General features: G+C 53.2%; 1 protein-coding gene across 5 annotated transcripts in view; it reads left to right on the plus strand.

Moving 5' to 3' along the window:
* RGS6 (regulator of G protein signaling 6) overlaps positions 1-17194 on the plus strand; it is a 560209-nt gene that overhangs the window by 534486 nt on the left and 8529 nt on the right. For 3 of the 5 annotated variants that reach the window (XM_047795885.1, XM_047795883.1, XM_047795882.1), the window contains exons 16-17: positions 157-246; positions 4065-4118. In XM_047795885.1, the coding sequence (XP_047651841.1) occupies positions 157-246; positions 4065-4118 (144 nt within the window). Of the gene's footprint in view, positions 1-156; positions 247-4064; positions 4119-16606; positions 16674-17194 lie in introns of all 5 variants that reach the window. The other 2 variants (XM_047795886.1, XM_047795884.1) reach the window with 2 other exon arrangements.

Genomic DNA, 17194 nt, shown 5'->3' on the forward strand with positions numbered 1-17194 from the left:
AGAAAACAAAGCCACGCGAGCATGTTATCAGTTTGCCCAGGTACATGCAAGCATGCTTCCATTCCTCAGTTTCTTTCCTACCTCGATGGCCAGCTGGGTTGCCCTGAGTGTTGGTTGACGGTTCTTTCTTGTGTCTTCCCACCTCCTGCCTCCCAGGAGCACATCTACAAGCTGATGAAGAGTGACAGCTATGCCCGCTTCCTCCGCTCAAATGCTTACCAGGACCTGCTGTCGGCCAAGAAGAAGGTATCTCTGGGAAGGGCGGCCTCGCCTTTCTTAGCGCTGTTGACCTTTGCCTGCTGCTTGCTGCTGGTGTGAAATGAGAATGTCATCCCTTGGGTTTTATTTCTTTTCTCTTTTCTTCTTTTCTTTCTGTACCCACTCTCGCTCCAATAGAAGACCAATTAGGACTGTCACCACCCCAGCCCACCTCCAAGGTCCAGGGTATGGCCTCCTCTCCCCCGGGCCCCAGCATCTCCATCTGCATGTTCCACCCATAGAGGAGAGTGTGACCAAATGCTGAGGCCACAGTGGCTCGGTCCAGGAGCACAGGGCTGGCAGTGACATCAGCCAGTCTCTTAGGAAGCCAGAGAGAGCTGCTCACTGCAGTGTCCAGCCCCCTCCCCACAGATTTCCCTTCCCAGCCAGCTCAGAGATGCGAATGAGGCAAGGACTGGGGCAGCGCCCTCAGGAGAGAAACCCTTAAGAGGTTTCCAGGGGACGATCTGGCACTGGAAGTCATTCCTGGAATGGTCCCCCTTCCTCTCCCTCCCCTGCTCCACCCCATTTGCCTTTTCTTTTAACCAAGAAGTAACTGCCTCCCAGCTCCTGGCTTCCTCCCTTTCCTCCACCTTGAATGAAGGCATGGTTTCCCTGAAGGACTTGGTGTCTGGATTCGGGGGTGCAGGGACCCCCAGCATGCAGGCGGTGAGGGGTGACCAAAGCAGGATGAACTCAGCTGGGTTTCTGGGCGGGGGCTGGGGGTGGGGGTGGAAGGACGAGCCGGGAGGGGCCCAGGGTCTGGGGAAGGGGAGGCAGGAGGGATGGACGGCTCCTGCTTCCAATCCACCTGCAAATCCTCTGCACTCTTCGGTTCTGCTCTAAGGCCCACTTGAGGTTAGATGTGGCTCTCCTGGCACCGAATTCCGGACTCTCGCCACACCGCTTAGGACCACGCGCGCCCCTTCCTCTTCCCTCTCAGCCTCCCCACAGAAATTATAGTCCAGTATCACGGCCATAATATTGACATTGCTGCATCCCCAGAGTTTATGAGATTTCCCAGCATGTGGCTGTCCATCAACACGCTGTCTGTCGGGCTGTCTCCCTCAGCCACGCAGCTCCTCTTTCTGTGTACTGTCCACCTCGCGTGCCAGGATCCTGTCTGCGTTTCTGGCTGGTACCACGTCGCTTCAGGTGTATCCTGCTCGCCTGCCCTGAGGTAGCCCTGAGGGCGCCCCTGACAGTCTGAGAAGGAGAGGCAGACTTTTGGGGGCACACGGATTGTCAGAAACCCAGATTTCTTGTTGGCCTGCGTCCCTTCCATCAGGTGTCACTCCTACAATGGAAAACGTGAAGCCTGGTCTCCAGCCGGCTGGCTTGCAGCAGGGCTTAGGTGCAGGGACCCTGCAAATGGTTCTCAGATGCCCAGTTTTCGTTTTGTTTTATTTTCAAGAAAGGTTATGGAGACTTTTGGTATCTCCAGCCCAGATCTCAGAGGAGAAAGTCAAAGTAAGTGTTCCTTATGCATCTTGTGGTTCAAGACCCTGAACCGATCCCAATGTGGGGAAATTGTGAGGCTCTCGCAGTCTGACCCATCTGGGCCTGTCTACACCCCAGAAGAAGCCAGAGGCCGTTCAGTCTCCTTGTGAGTCTGAGCACAAAAGGAAAACACCCCGGCGTAGGGAGTGGGGCTGAGACACCTGTGTCTGCAGGTCCCCCGTGCAAGAAACACTTCTCAGAGGAGGTCACGAGTGAGGAAGGAACAGGCAAGGCCACCTTGGATCCTCCCAGCCCCCACCTGAAGGGACGCAGAAAGCTCTTGCGGGTGGCAGCAGCCTTTCCATATCCAGGGGTTCATTGTTCCAGAAACAGTGGCCAGCTTATGTATCCTTCCAATTCTCTCTGAGCGTCTCCAGGCGCAGACTGGATGTGTAACCCAGCACTTCCAGGTGGGCCTTAGAGCATCTTCTGATTTCAGGGATGGGCTTAGCACGTGATCCAGATGTCCAAGTCAGACAGGTATGTGAGCCACCTGCTCCAGCCAAGAGACGGGGTGTGGATTGGCCTCACCTTGCTACAGAGGAAGGCCCCTGGGGGGAGTCTGGAGGCACAGCCTGCTCATCCTTCACTCCTAATTCCTCTGTCCTAGTATTTTCAGAGGTCACATTAGTCATTCTGATGAACCAGCTTCTCAAGGGCAGGTGCACTGGCTCTTGAGGGCCCCTCCAGAACTCTTAGGTACCAGCTCAGAGGGCCCATGTGTGGCAGAGGAACCCGAGTGAGCAGCAATTCAGTAGCCAGGGGACAAGAACGATAGGCTCAGACTGCTAGCTGCAGGGCCTAGGACTGGCCTGCCTTGAGTCAAATGGATGGCCTCCAGGCTGCCCAGTGGATGGAGCTGAGGCCTGGTGTTTGTCTGCCGAGTGGAGACTCGGCATGGTTTCCAGGGCCGAGCACGGATCCTCCAGCTCCCTCTGCCTGAAGGAGGAAGGCCAGGCCCGCTCTGCGGCGGTGTGTCCTTTGTGTTACGTTTTCCCTCTGCAGCATCCTCTCTGTCTTCCAGCAGCCAGCTGAGGGGACGGGCATGACGGCCAGGGGAGCGCTCTGACCTTGTCCATCCAGACAGTGGCTGCCTTTTGTCCCCTCTGCTTCCAGCACATCCTGCAGACCCACAGACACCTGGCTGCTTCTTCAGCTCTCTAATTTCCATTATTAGCTCTGTGTGTATGTGTGTGTGTGTGTGTGTGTGTGTGTGTCCCTGTGAGTGTGGATGCTCTCCAAATTTCTCAGTCATGGATTCAGGACCCTGGAACTGGGCTCTAGGAAAAACTAGCAGGTATTTGGAATATAATCCCCGCCTCCCACCCCCCAACACACACCCACACACCGTTGTAAAAGCAGGAACCTTGGGAAGAGGGTCAGATGTATCCCACATTTCTTCTCCTCCAGTAGAAGAGAGCTGCTGGGCCTGGTGGGGTGGGGGGCAGTGGTTGTCCAAGGCCTTTGCCTCCTCTTCCCCCCTGTGTGGGGGGGCGCCCTCAGCTCAGAGTCCCCAAAGGTTCCTGAACCTCCTGTCACTTGCCTTGAGTAACCCTTGGAAGAGGTCACCTGGGCGTGTACTGTGTTTTCTGTCCAGAACACTCCTTCTGAGAGGCCCTGGGACTTTTGTGGTTGCAGATCTGGGTAGAGCCTCCTTGCTCCAAGGACACATGTGAGAGTCATGAAGGGACCAGGAGGATGTCACTGACGTTAGCAAACTTTCTGGCTGCATCGGGACAGGAATATCTCAGAGAAAGTCCCAGCCCAGACTTGCAGAGGACTTGGTGACTTCACCTCGCCCAGGGCCACCTCCTGACATCTCAGCAGCATCCCCCACTCACCTCACCGGCCCTGGGAGCTGGTCTGGTCTGTGTCGCCTGTTGGCTGCCTGCAGCCTCAAGGACACAACCACCAGGGCTCCTGTGCACGGGCCAGTCACAAGCAATGAGCAGGCAGGCGGCTCCAAACTGCTGCGGAAGGGCCCGGCTCAAAGCCCAGTGGCTCCGACTCCACCCCTGAAGCACGATTAATGGCTCTTCTAGAAGCAAAACACCCCTCTCTCCTCACTGCTCCAAGGAGGCGGCCCCACCTCTCGGGCTTCTGTTTTCTGTCTTTCCCGCTGACTTTTGCATACAGCGCTGGCTGCTTCTCTTTTCCTGGTTGTTGGTTTTTTTTTTTTTTTCCCACCCTGTTTTGCTTTGTTTTGGTTCATTAGCTGCCGCTGCTGCTCTTGGGAAACCACGTGTAAGCTGAAGATTTTTTTTTTTCTGTATTTTTCTCCCTATCTTTTTTTCCCCCCCCTAAAGCCAGAAAGTGAGCAAGGTCGTAGAACTTCCTTAGAAAAGTTCACTCGCAGTGTGGTAAGTTCAGCTGGTTTTCTTTGGTTTTTGGTTTCAGTTTTTTTGTTTGTTTTTTTTTTGTTTTTGTTTTTTGTTTTTTTGGTTGTCGTCCTTGTCGTTGCCTTTGGGGTGGGAGGGAGTCCAGTGCTTTCCCTTCAACACACCCACCTTTTTGCGAGTGTCTGCAGCTTCTCTCCAGGGAGGGATTTGCGAAAGACCAAGCAGCTCCCTCTGCAGAAGCTGTACAGGGGACCGCCCAGCCTCGGGCCTGGCGTGTGATCTCCTGTTCGGGGGCTTTTGAGGAGGAAGGATCACCACCACCCCCCGCCCCACCCCCAGCCCTTGGGGCTGTGTGGTTTGTACATCTTCTGCAGCAGCCCAGGGAGAAGGCCATTGAACTGGACCATGAAATAAATTGGCTCAGAACCATAGCTCATCTAAAAAAAAAAAAAAAAAATTCCAAATTTCCCTCCAGGAACTCTGGCAATCATGCGGATGCGGGAGGCGAGCTGATGCTGCTACCTAGGCGGCTTTTGCGTGTGCGGAAAGCGGCCCTGCTGCATGGGTTCCAGCAATGTGGTCCAGCTGGTGTGTGTGTGTGTGTGTGTGCGCGCGCGCGAGCGCGCGTGTGAGTGTGAGTGGCCTCTGCATGAGTCCCGGCAGCTCCTTGTCAGCCTCATTTGCATAGCGTGACAGGGAGAGGAGGGCAGTGGCCATGGGATGGAGTGGCCATGGGTGGGTCTGCCCCCATGGTGCATGGTGGAGATTCTGTGCTGTGGTCTGCAGAACAGCGCAGGCCCATCTCCCCTGCCATCGTGTTCTCTGTAAGATTGGGGCGTGGGCCTCGGTGCACCAGAAGCACTCAGTCTCGCTCAGCCCCTCCTTCCTCTAAAACGAGCTGCTGAGTTCATGGGACCCAGCTTGCACTGTTCACAGCAAACCAGGCAAACCAATATGGCAGCCGGGGAGCAGGGATCCCACGCATGGAACTGGCCAAACTTCCCTTCCCAAAGGGTGGAAGCCCACCGATGCTAACTTGCCTTTTTCCCCACTCGAAGAGGAAAGTCCTTGGACACCTGACTACTCTGTCATTAGCATTCTTATTTCATCCTTTTAACAAAGGTTCTAAGAATTTGGGTTGAAAACAACCTGGTCATTTACCTATTAGAGCGAGATGCATTTTAACTGGATTTAAACATGATTTTGAATGCGCTAGGAGTAAACGTCCCGGGAATCCAGGGGGTAGTGATTAAAATATGGGTGTTCACCCCATCTCTCCTTTGACCTTCTCTCTCCTCATGAGAAATCAGAACTTGCGGAATGTAAGGCCCGCTGGTCCCCTGTCTGCTGGTTTGCCATGGCTACAGGGCTCCACACACCAAGAAGGTGCCACGGGTTGTTAGAGGCAAGGCCAGGAGGCGTTCCTCCACCCCCCGAGGAGGCTGCTAGAGAGTGCCAGGCTCCCAGCCCCTCCCCCATCTCTTCGGAGGCCTGAAGGCTGTGGGTAGAGGATGTTTAGGGATTTTGTTGACAAGCCCAGGGTGAACTGTAGAAAAAGCAGAATTCCAGCTGCTGCCCAGGGAGGCCCTGAAGTCAAGTTGACAGCATGGGCTGAGGGTGTGAGAAAGGAAGCCTGGTCTTCAGATGAGGCATCCAGACATCTCCAGGCCACTTTTCATGAGACGTGGGTATGGGGAACGCCAGCATGATTGCAGTGAAGCTCTGTGAAGAGCGTTTATTGTTGTCCTTTCATCCCAGAAGTGGTGTTGGTCCAGTGGTTCTCCAAGGTCTGTGAACAGTGTTTGCAGTGAGAAAGTACCAGACGCCTTCCAGGCATTTGAAGTGTGCCCGTGGGAGAACTCACACAGGTGTTTGCAGGGCCACCTAAAGGAGAAAAATCTCCCAAGTTCCTGAGATATTCAGAATCTATTTTCAGGAAGGCCCAAGCTTCAAAACCGAAAAATTCCTAAATCCCCTGCTATTTTTCTATGACGACTCTAGTGGGTAGTGCGTTCCGATTATCTGCTTCCAGTGATGGAGGTGGAGATGGATTTGCATCAATCCATCTATACTCCCTATGCTCTTGGGGTAACGCCACATCCTCCACAAGATGAGACTGTATTTGAGGAAATGGTGCACAGCCGTAGCCCAGTAGCAACTCTCAGAGTACTTGAGGCTGGAACCCAAGAATACGGTCTCCACCGCCCCGTGCGCTGGTCAAAGGGAACTAACCAGCCAACAACATGGTTTGCAGTGTGATAGCCATGTTCTGGCTACAATATACATGAAGTGTGTGGTTTCTCTAAAAGAAGGTCTACATGACTATTTCATCTGCTCCATACTGCAAACTGTAAAACTCAATGCAAGGCTAGTTCAATAGCATCCTCTTGGTGCCGGGAAATACGTGTAAAAAGACCATCCATGTCATGGGGCTAATAATGGGACCATGAGGGAGTGAAGCTGGACCCAGGATGTGAAGCCAGCTACCGTGTGAGACTAACCAGTGGCAAGAAATTTTGATCCAGATGGCTGGTTATCTCAGTTGGCTAACTTCTTATCAGGACTAAACCTGGATCTAGAATCTCATGCCAAGGTCCTTTCTTTTTTTTTCTTTTTTTTTTTTTTTTGGTAAAGGAGGAACATTTGAGGAAAGCAAATTGTTCTTTCCGAGACTGAGCTGTCTCATGATATGGAGGACACAGATGATACAGATGCCTCTTTTTACACGAGATCCTAGGGAGTAGTTCCATGTGGTTCATGGAAGCCACTGGGGCCGTGCTAGTTTGGGTGCAGAGGAGCCTTACAATCCCCAACAGAGGCATTTCTAGGTGAGCTGCTCTTGCCCGTAGAAGCTTCACTGGGAGTCACCCTGAACTTGAATATCAGAGCAAATGTGGAGGGATAGGCTCTCCCAAGGCATCATGTAGCTTGGCCTCCTGGAGCCACAGAGCTTGCTTAAAAGCTTGTTTTTGGACAGGGAAGGCCCAGGTTCAGCAGCAAACATCACTGAAAGTCCATGGCCTGGTACAATCAGCCCAGACCACTCCTCTATTCAGAGAAGAAAGTAGGACCTCCTCTGCTGGGCCCACCTCCACAGATGCCCAGCTGACCAAGCAAAGCACAGCTGAATGTCTGCCCTTGCGCAGTGGACAACTCACACCATTGTACATGGTGGCCCTGGTCCCAGAAGCCCCAGGCCCAGGAAGAGCTGTAACACACAGCAGCCCCTCAGGTCAGGGGAGAGGCAGACATGACCTCAGGTCAGCTGGATGGAGCCTGTCTCTCCCATGCACTGTCCGCTGGGAAGCTCCCCTTCACAGTGGCTGTGAAATATGAAAGTCACAGTAAGAAACATCTGTGGGTTGCTTGATCACCTCCCGTCTCCTCTTCAGACTCATTGGTGGGAGGTCCCAGGTGTTGCTGAGTGTCCGGAGGAGGCTCTTCTCTAACTAAAGACCACTTCCTACTGCTCAGCACCGGCTGGCCTGCCGGCCTCCACTGTCTTCCTGCTTTTGCTGTCTACAGGGACGGTGAGGGTGGGAGGGTGGCAAAAGCCGAAAGGCTCTCCATCCCTCTGCCCTCTCTTAGGCATGCTCATTCCTTCAGGGTCTGCCACGAAGCAGGGAGGGCCCCCCAGGACCCGACCCTGACCTAGAGGACAGCAGATGCGTGGGACAAGGGCAAGAGGGAGCCAGGGGCCATTAAGAGCAGCAATTTGATTGTCCCTTTTAGGACGGTGGCCAAAGCCATCTGATGAGAACTCCAGCCTGGGAAGGGAAAGCTAGAAAAGGTCCTTTTGTGCACAGTTCCCCGGAGGAGCGGCAGCCCCTAGTGATGGTGGCCTCAGCCTCCTAGGACATCGTTGCTGCCCTCCTGGGAGCCTCGCTCCCAAGATGGGAAATAGGGTTGCTGATGCCCGAGCAAGCGCCGGAGGCCTCAGGGGAGAGCGGAGGTGACGACCAGGCCTTCATCCCCTTCCTAAGAGGGCAGCACAGGTGGGCTTGGTCAAGGTGCTCCTTGGGATGGAAACAGCAAGGAGTGGGAGCCGAGGGAGCCTCGGCGTGTGCCAAGCGGCACCTCCACAACAAGCGTTTCGGTCCTGCCTGCCAAGGAATGCAGCAAGAAAGTCAGATGGAGGCCGGGACGCTCTGGGAGCCAGCTGTCACCCGCCCGGCCTCCCCCTTTCCTCCCGCCCCAACCAAAAGCCAAGGAAAAGCTAATGAGAGCTAGAACGCTGGCAGCTCACCTCCCCCACCTCCCAGGCAGCTCTGCAGGAAGGAGCCCCCCAGCCCCCTGCCCAGGTGCTGAGCCTCCTGGCAGGCGAGGCAGAAGGCAGGCAGCCAGGGTGCTCAGCCCACCAGGCACGGCATCTCCTTCCCCGAGGGAGCCTGTCGCCCCCTCCCCCTCAGCATCTCGTGGGGCAGAGCCTGCACTCTGGTGGAATGAGTTCTCAAATACCTAGACTCAGCAGAGCCCCAGAGGGCTTTGACCTCAGTGGAAAAAAATCCTTTCAGGCCTCCGGCAAGGAACAATTGGCTAAAAATCTTTAGAGCTGGTTTTGATTGCAAACTGTGCTTGGGCCCCGGTGGGACAAGTGGGTCACAGATTGTAATGCCAGCCTCTCCCATCTCAGAGGTCCAGCAATTATGGGACCCTGCCTAGAGAGGGAGGAGGATGGATTCTGTCGCAGAGCTTGGGAGGGAGAGCGTGAAAACTTGCCTCACTTGCCCAACAAGGACTTCCCCTGAGACTCTGAAATGTGACCTCAGCAGCCCCCGCACAGGGTGGCTCCAGCTTGCTGGCAGTGTGACCTTAGACCCCTCGCTAGCCCTCTCTGGGCCCTGGTTTTCTCCTGTGTTCACCGGCATGGACGAGAACATTTCCGTGGACCTTTTCAGCTGGGATGTGCTATGGATCTGTGCTTCTCTCTAGCCTTAGATTTTTCGAGTTATGCTAATCATCCCTGAGCAGGAGAGGAGCTGCCTTTCTCCCGGGAAAGCGGCTGCCCACCTTTGAGGCTGGGAAGTAAACTCGGGATAGAATGGAATTGGGTGTGTATTTAAAATCCTTTGATGAGGATTTGCAGTTAAAGCACTGATGGAACTGAGTGTCATGCGGGGCGGAGCGGGGGGCGGGGTGCCGACCCACAGGCCCTGACACTTCCACCCTTTGGGGCTCACTCTGCAGTGTGACCCTCTGGAGGCCAGGGAGGGAGAGGTCATAGAGACCAAGTGAGCGTCACACACCCTGTCAACCTCACCAGTTCTGGCATCCCCACCCCTCCGGGATGGATGCCCAGCCAGGGGAGATCAGGTGGGCAGAAGGATGGGCTCCAGTGTGGGTGCTACAGCATTACCCCATGTGTTGTGGGGCGTGGGAGAAAAGCGATGTGTGAGCATCTGAGGATCTCAGCACCACTCTGCTGCTCACCCGCTACCACACCTTCCGGTTCCCTGGAGAACACCGGGCCAGCTCACCTCTGTCCCCTCTTAGAGATGACGAAAAAGAGGTCACCAGAAAGCACATTATCCCGGGTACATTCCACGAAGGGTCAAGCCTCCTCTGCTCTCTCTCCCTCTCTCTCCACCTTGGATCCAAGTGAAGTTTGAAAAAAAAAAATAATAATATTATAGTTTGTAGCTGGAACATGAACATGGAAAAGTCTATTTTTTATAAACCAACTAGGATGTAAGACAGCCAAATCAGCTTGGTTGGCAGGATCCCGAGAAGACAGATAAAGTCTGCGGCAGGGGGTGGGGTGAGGGGCTTTCTGAGAACTCTGAGGAAGGGGAGATTTTTTATTCATCGCAAAGAGTCAGAGGTTGTTGGCATTTTTGAAAAACTCAGCCCTAGACCCTGCCACTTCTCTTGGAAGGAGGAACCCCACCTGTTGCCGCTGATGGTTCAACCTGTCAACCAAAACCAGCCCCAGATGCCCTCCCCGTGGAGTGCTCACTCCGAGAAAAAAAATGCAGCCGTGACTCAGCCTCCTGACAGAGGGGACAGCTAGGCTGTGCAAAACGGCTCCTCCTCCCCTCACCAGCCCTCCCCTGCCGTCCCCAGACCCCGATGTGCCGAGCAGCCAAGTGAAAAACTCCTGTGAGGCAGAAAGGCACAGCTGTGTGTTTACAGCCACTGATTCAGATCCAAATCGCATCCCTGCCAGTCTCCCGCAAGGCAGGCTGGGGGCACACTGTGGATGGATGTGCCAGGCGGGAATCTATTTCGGGAGCTGACCTGCAGCCCTTTGCCGTAACCGAGCCTCCCCCCACTCCCCACTCAGGAGAGACGTCCTTCTAGAAGGAGCTCTCACTGTAGAAGTGGCTGATGGGGTGTGGAATTTCAGCCTGTTCCATGTCCCTCGTACAGTCAGATTTCTGGCACCGGTCCCCAGGCAGCCACGTGAAAATGGCCATGGGCTTCCCATCTGTCCAGTGAGAAGGCCGAGGGGGAAGGTGACCGACCGCATGGATCTCAGTGGGATGACCAGCGGGGCGTGCTGACCACGGAGGGGACAGGGCGCCTGCATCCACAGAGGACAGGATCCACCTCGGAGCTACCAGGGGACCGGCGGCACCCCCGAAGGGCCAGGAGAGAAACCTCTAGGCCTTGGTTCATCAGGTTTTGGAATAGCAGGAACCTAGGAAGGGGACCAAGCTGCCAGTGTCACAGTCAAGGAGAAGAGACTCACGTCTGCCTTTGTCCAAACTGGAGGGTTCGAAGTCAGGGAGCTCAGTGTCTGACTTTGAAGGCTGAGAGGTGAGGCAGTCGTGGCCTTCTCCCAAAATGAGGTCCTGGTCAAAGCAATGCAGGGATCGTCCCCGTTTTCCTACGTGGCAAGTGAGCGCCTGTGGTTCAAACCGAGTTTGGGAAGCGCGGTATCGTGGAAGGAAGGCGGGGTGCAAACCCATAGGTGGGAACAACCTGGGGAACTTCCCTGTGAGGCAGAATGCTAACTGGGCCCCCGAAGGGAAGCTGAAAAGAGCTCAGAGCCGTGTGATCGTTGGGTGATGTTACCCGAAGGCCAATGAGAGAAAGACCCTTGAGTGTTTGCTTGTTTGCTGGCTCCCCCCGTGGATGGGAACAGGGCAGGGTAAAAGGCAATGGTTCTGCCACACCCCCTCGTCACAGTCAAAGCATTCTGACCTGAGCAGAGGCACCACAGCCCCAGACAGGAATGGGCGTCATTGGTGCAATATCTGCAGTCACTTTCCACACTCTCCTTGGGAGCCTGGCTTCCCGGAGATGGAGGACCTTCAACCTACATCCCCTGCCCCAGAACAGACTTACTGGTAACCAGACAGCAGTACCACAAGGTTGAAATTAAGGCCCATTCCTGCCCCTGGACCCCCCTCCACCTCCGCTCCCTCTGTGTTTGACCATAATTAGGTAAAGCAAGTATATTCACTGCACCTTGAAGGCGGGTAAGGGGGTGTATTAGTAGATCTATGTCAATGGGAAGGGCAGTTTCTGGTTGTGGCCACAAGGGTCCAGCCACAGCCCTATTTGATCCAACATTGTTTTCAATGACCCGGATGAAGAGACAAACATGACCAGCTGTATTCAAAGATCCAAACCTGGAAGATATTGCTCATTTGATAGACAATGGAATTATATTGAAAAGTATCTCCTTCAGGTGGGATGGTGGGTCCAAAAGAACCAGATATAATTTAACCAGATAAAACTTATTGAAAAAATTTAGTCTTACAACTACAGGCTGGCATTCCTGGCCTTCACTGTAATTCAAGGTAAAAAAAAAAAAAATCTGGCATTGTAATTGATTGCAAGCTTTACAAGACGCAAAAGCAGGATGCAATCACTTTTTTAAAAAAGCAGCTTTAGGTTGTAATAACACCGTCAGAAGAGAGAAGTGTGCCACTGATCTCTGTGTTACTCTAGGCTGTGTTGAGTCTTGATTCTAAGACAACCCCCACCCCCATTTTATCAGGAACTTCAATGAACTAGGGAAGATTCAGAAAAGAATTTCTGGGGACTCTGGAAACCACGTCAGATGAGAGAAATTAAGATGCCTAGGAGGAGTTCCTGTTGTAGCTCAGCAGATTAAGAACCTGACATAGTGTCTGTGAAGACACAGTTCAACCCCTGGCCTTGCTCAGTGGGTTAAGGATACAGTGTTGCTGCAAGCTGCAGCATGGGTCGCAGATGCAACTTGGATCCAGTGTTGCTGTGCCTGTGGAACAGGCCGGCAGCTGCCGCTCTGATTCGATCCCTAGCCTGGGAACTTTCATATGCCAAGGATATGACCCTAATAAGAAAAAAAAATGTTTAACTCTACAGAGATTTGATAACCACCTTGAGATCTATTTGTGTTCGTTTCCCAGAGTGAGTGGACAGTTCTGGAAGATTCCAGACAAAGTTAAAACAGATGGGGAGAAGGTATGAGGAGAGTCACTCTATTAAGAATACTCTAACCGTGGCAGCTTCCCAACTGTGTTATGTGTCACCTTCAAGAATAAGGAGCTCCTGGGAGTTCCCGTCGTGGCTCAGTGGTTAACAAATCTGACTAGGAACCATGAGGTTGTAGGTTCGATCCCTGGCCTTGCTCAGTGGGTTAAGGATCTGGCATTGCCGTGAGCTATGGTGTAGGTCAAAGACACGGCTCGGATCCCATGTTGCTGTGGCTCTGGGTGTAGGCCGGTGGCTACAGCTCCGATTAGACCCCTAGCCTGCGAACCTCCCTATGCCATTGGAGCAGCCCTAGAAAAAGGCAAAAAGACAAAAAAAAAAAAAAGCTCCCTGGAAACATTCAGCGGCCTTATGGCCAAGGATACTGTAGAGCAGGTTTCTGCATTGGATTCCATCTCCCAACTGGAATCCTCAGGTGTATTAATTCATTAAATGATCCTACTGCACTTTATTGTGTGGTTTATAAATCCGCAAAGGAAAAGGAGAAAGGGTCGTATGGGGGAAGTTTGCTGAGACCGGAGAAAAGGCATCCCGAGGAGTCAGTTAGACTCTGCCCTGGGGGAAGAAAAGCCAGATGATGATACAGTCAAAGCAAGTCCACTGTCAAGAGGTGGGATTCCTGCCCTTCACATGTCATCCTTGCTTTTTTGGTTTTGTTTGTTTTTAAGCCAATTGCTGCTGCTGCAGCAGAGCCCTGGGCAACAGGGCTCTCTCCCCTGAATGCCAAGGAGGAGGTCCGTGAGCAGAGGACACCTGTGCCCATTGGCACAGGGAGGCCGAGCAGCTGCGGTGCAGTCGGACTGAGCACAGCGGGGCTGGCGTGGGTGGGCTGCCCTGGCTCTGGTTGGGAGAGGCTTGGCCTCTCTGCATTCCCCTCCAGAAAGGATGTTCCATTGAAAGCGGAAAAGATAGGATCAAGGCAGTTGCTTTTTACCGGATGCCAGTGCGCATTCCAGGTGGACAAGCTGGCACCCAAACTGGCTCAGCCTGGCCAGGAGAAGAACATGCCCTCGGAGTTCCGAGACCCCCCTCCCCGGGTCCCCTCCTCCTGGGCACTGCCACGAGGACTCATCTTCAGCCCAGCTCAGGAGAAGGGAAGGGCTCTCGTGTCACATTCTTTCCAGCTGTCCTGAGGACCAACCTGATTGCAAATGACACTCCCCTCTCTCTCGGGCTTTGCCAGGGCTGCTTTCAACTCATCATGGGATTGTATAATTATGGTGATTACAGCTTATGGCTTTTTTCCTCTCCTCATCTTTTGCTTTCAAATTCTTTGAGGCCGCTCATTAAACATGGCGATCCCGATAAAGTCAGCAAAGTTTTAATAAGACATTTTTGAAACCAAAGAAAGCCCAGTCAGAGCTGATTGTGACTAGGTTCCCTCATCTTGTCCTTTAAAACTCTTTTGGGCGTGATTGATGCCTGGATAGGAGAGGTAGGGGAGAGAGAGGTGTGGGGACCTAGCGGTGCCCATACTTTCTCACAGGGCTGGAGCAGTGTTTTATGCCACACCCCTGGCTTTTCTTGTTTGCACCAAGAGCCTGGTGCATCCGAACCCCCACGCCTAGGGAGCAAAGACAGACCATCAGGTAGGACAGAGGACCTGGCCCTTACGTCATAGCAGATTAAGTTGGGGAGTAGAGATGGATTAGCCAATACAAAGCTCAACCCAACCTCATAAACTGCAGCAAAATTAGAGGGGAAATTCTGATGGATTCTCTCTCCTGGATACTGGAGGCTTCCAGGGCATCCATACTTCTAAATATGTAAAGGATTCAACCATTAGCACTTGTGAGTGGTCACCCTCCTGTGGTCATAGCTTCCATGGCGGTTTCCTTGGTAATGACACAGCTTCAGATCCCATCATTTGCTAGCCCTCAATCAAAGCATTCCTGAATTGTTTCTAGATGTGCAAGACGTTATGAGAAGAAGGCGGGTGGGTGGGGTGGTGCCCGCTCTTCAGCAGCATTGTTCGGATTTGGGGTGAGGGTCCTCTTCCTTTCCATGCCCCCAGTGCCACACAGATGACTGCCCAGGGAGGTGCATCTTTCCCAGGCAGGAGTCTGTTTGAGAGGCTCCAGCTGGCCCCTCGTGGCTGACTGCCCTGCACCGTCCACACTGCTCCTTGGCCAGCAGTCTGGGGTGTGATTGAGAAGCACCAACTATTTGAGGTGAAGTGGCAGAACCCCAGCAGTGATATTCGCCTCCCCGCTGCATTCTCATCCCCTACTGAAAATGACCTGCTGGGAACAATGTCCCCCAGGAACAATGTCCCTTTAGTGCCCGCCAGGGTGTAGAGAGTGGGCTCAGGGCTAGGGCTGGGCAGCCCCAGTCCACTCCTGTTGCTCTGCCTAAAGTTGCTGTAAGATCGCAGGCAAGTTGCTCCCTTGCCCAGTGGGTATGATGACACCAACTGCCTGGGGTGGATGTTGGTGCTAAATGAGGGCCTTAACAAGAACAGCTGCCACTTCCTGGGACTCACTGTGTCACAGTGTGGGCACCCCTGTCACCAGGAGCCTGGCCCAAGAGGGACTTAGGTGCTACTCCCGCTCCTCCATGTAACTGTGTGACTCAGGCAGCGCTTCCCAGCCTCGGTTTCCTTATCTGTAAAAGGGAGATAAGAACAAATGATGAGGAGGGGAAAAGATACCCAAGGTGCTTAGAATAGTGTCTGCAGTGTATGTGCCCCGGGTCACTTTTTGTATTTTCATTGTGATGTTACCTGCAACCCATGCTTAGCTCTTAATTTCCAATGATGTTCTATGAGGTAGGTATTACTGTATTTATTTTGCAGTTGAGGATGGGGACACAGGCATCTCATATATGACAAAGTGGAAAGAGTATATTCGTTTATTAGAGCAACCAGCTCATGGGACACCTTGATAAATGGTCGCTCTTATCATTGACTTACTTTCAAAGTTGACTCAGGGAGTTCTCTTGTGGCTCAGCAGGTTAATGCTGTGGTTCAGGTTGCTACTGTGGCACAGGTTCGATCCCTGGCCTTGCATGCTGCAGGTGTGGCCAAAAAAAAAAAACAAAAAAACCCAAACAAACAATCAAAGTTGACTCAGCCAGTTTCTCTGCTTTCCCTGGGAATGGAGGTGGGGGTGGTTTTCCTCTGGTGCCCAGCAGGCCAGCTTCTGCCCCATGGTCAGTTTCTCAGGGTCCCTACACACTTGTCAGAAAAGCTGTAGGGGCCAGGGGTTTAGGGCGTGGAGGGGGGGGGGCAGGAAACGCTGCCTTACATTGTCAGGATCTGGCATTTGTCCCCAGCTGAGGGGCAGGACCCTAAGACGCCTCCTGCTTCCAGATCACACAGATCAAAGATGGGTCTCCCCAGTGAGAACATGAAATCCAGCCCTGCTGATGTAGGGGTCTGCTCGGCAGAAGCCTTGTTCCCAGAAACCCTCACCTCTCAGCTTTCTGCCTGCCTGGAGCCACCCTGAGCAAAACAGCCTCATCAAGTCTGGACGCCCCATCTGCCAGATAAACAGAGGTTTCTATTTTTGTTACTACAAAGTGAGTTGTTGGAGGAGTCAGAACCAAGCGGCAGAGGATGCTTTGAAAGCCCTCATAAACCAGCCCGTTTAGGGTCCATGCTCCTGTTGCTGGTAGTGTTGACAGAAACAGAAGCAGAGACACCATTTCCACTGACACAAATGGCTTTTTCTTGGGGAAAGGCAGGCCTCTATATGCATCTTAAGGTACATGCTTTAAGTTTGCAGGGTTTGTCAAAGACTGGCATCTTAGGAGCCTAATGTAAATAAAGCTCTACAGCCAATCACGTGGTCGCTTATGAAGCTTGCATGAGATGCTTATGTAAGTGCCGCGCTGTAAACATGCACATGTGTGTAGCTGCATGCACGGTGCACCTGCTGCCTGCCTAATATGCACCTCCGTGTTCAGTGTATGGTACAAGTGTAACATACGCTGCAGAACTGCATGCGCCTCTGCGCATGGACCGCCTGCCTGCTGCAGCTGGGTGTGTGTCTGGGCAGGGGCTCCCCTAAAGCCACAGGTCTTCATGGTTTCGGCTGGATAAGTTATTCTTCACTTCCCTTCCTAAAAACACAATTGCCTAGTGCTGCTGGCGCAGAGTCAGAATGGCCGCTGCATTTCACCCCCGAGGTGGCTTCCTTCCAGCAGTGGGTGAGTGATCCCAGCGTCTGCACTCTCTAACCTTCTTTGGGCTCCTTCTGCACAGAAGGTGCTCCTAAAACCAGAAGAGGTGATCTGTTTGTCCGTGGCCTCATCTCTACCCACCACTCCTGTGCCCACACCCTAGTTCCATGGACAGTCAGCAGCACCCATTTGGGGTGTCCCCCGTTTTCCTGCCTGGTTTTTTTATACCCATAGTTGTAAGAAACAAGAAGCTGAGGGGTCTGGAAATGACACTGAGATGCGTCCCCTGCCCCAGAGGCAATGTACCAATGATGTCTTTAGGTTTGGACCCTGTAAATTGCTTCTCCTGGACCCCTAGCAGAAACACCCACTACCTTTGAAGATGCTTTTAAATCCAACAGCAGCATCCTGAGGCTTCATCTCCAGCTACAGCTTCCATTACTCTTCCTCTGTGGCCCAGGGTCAAGCCGTGAGGGAAGCTTGGAAATCTCACTCTTCTACCTACTTCTAACTACTGGACCACCAGGGGAGGAGCGGGCTGGGGAACT

Source organism: Phacochoerus africanus, chromosome 9 (assembly GCF_016906955.1).
Source record: "Phacochoerus africanus isolate WHEZ1 chromosome 9, ROS_Pafr_v1, whole genome shotgun sequence".
NCBI lineage: Eukaryota > Metazoa > Chordata > Mammalia > Artiodactyla > Suidae > Phacochoerus > Phacochoerus africanus.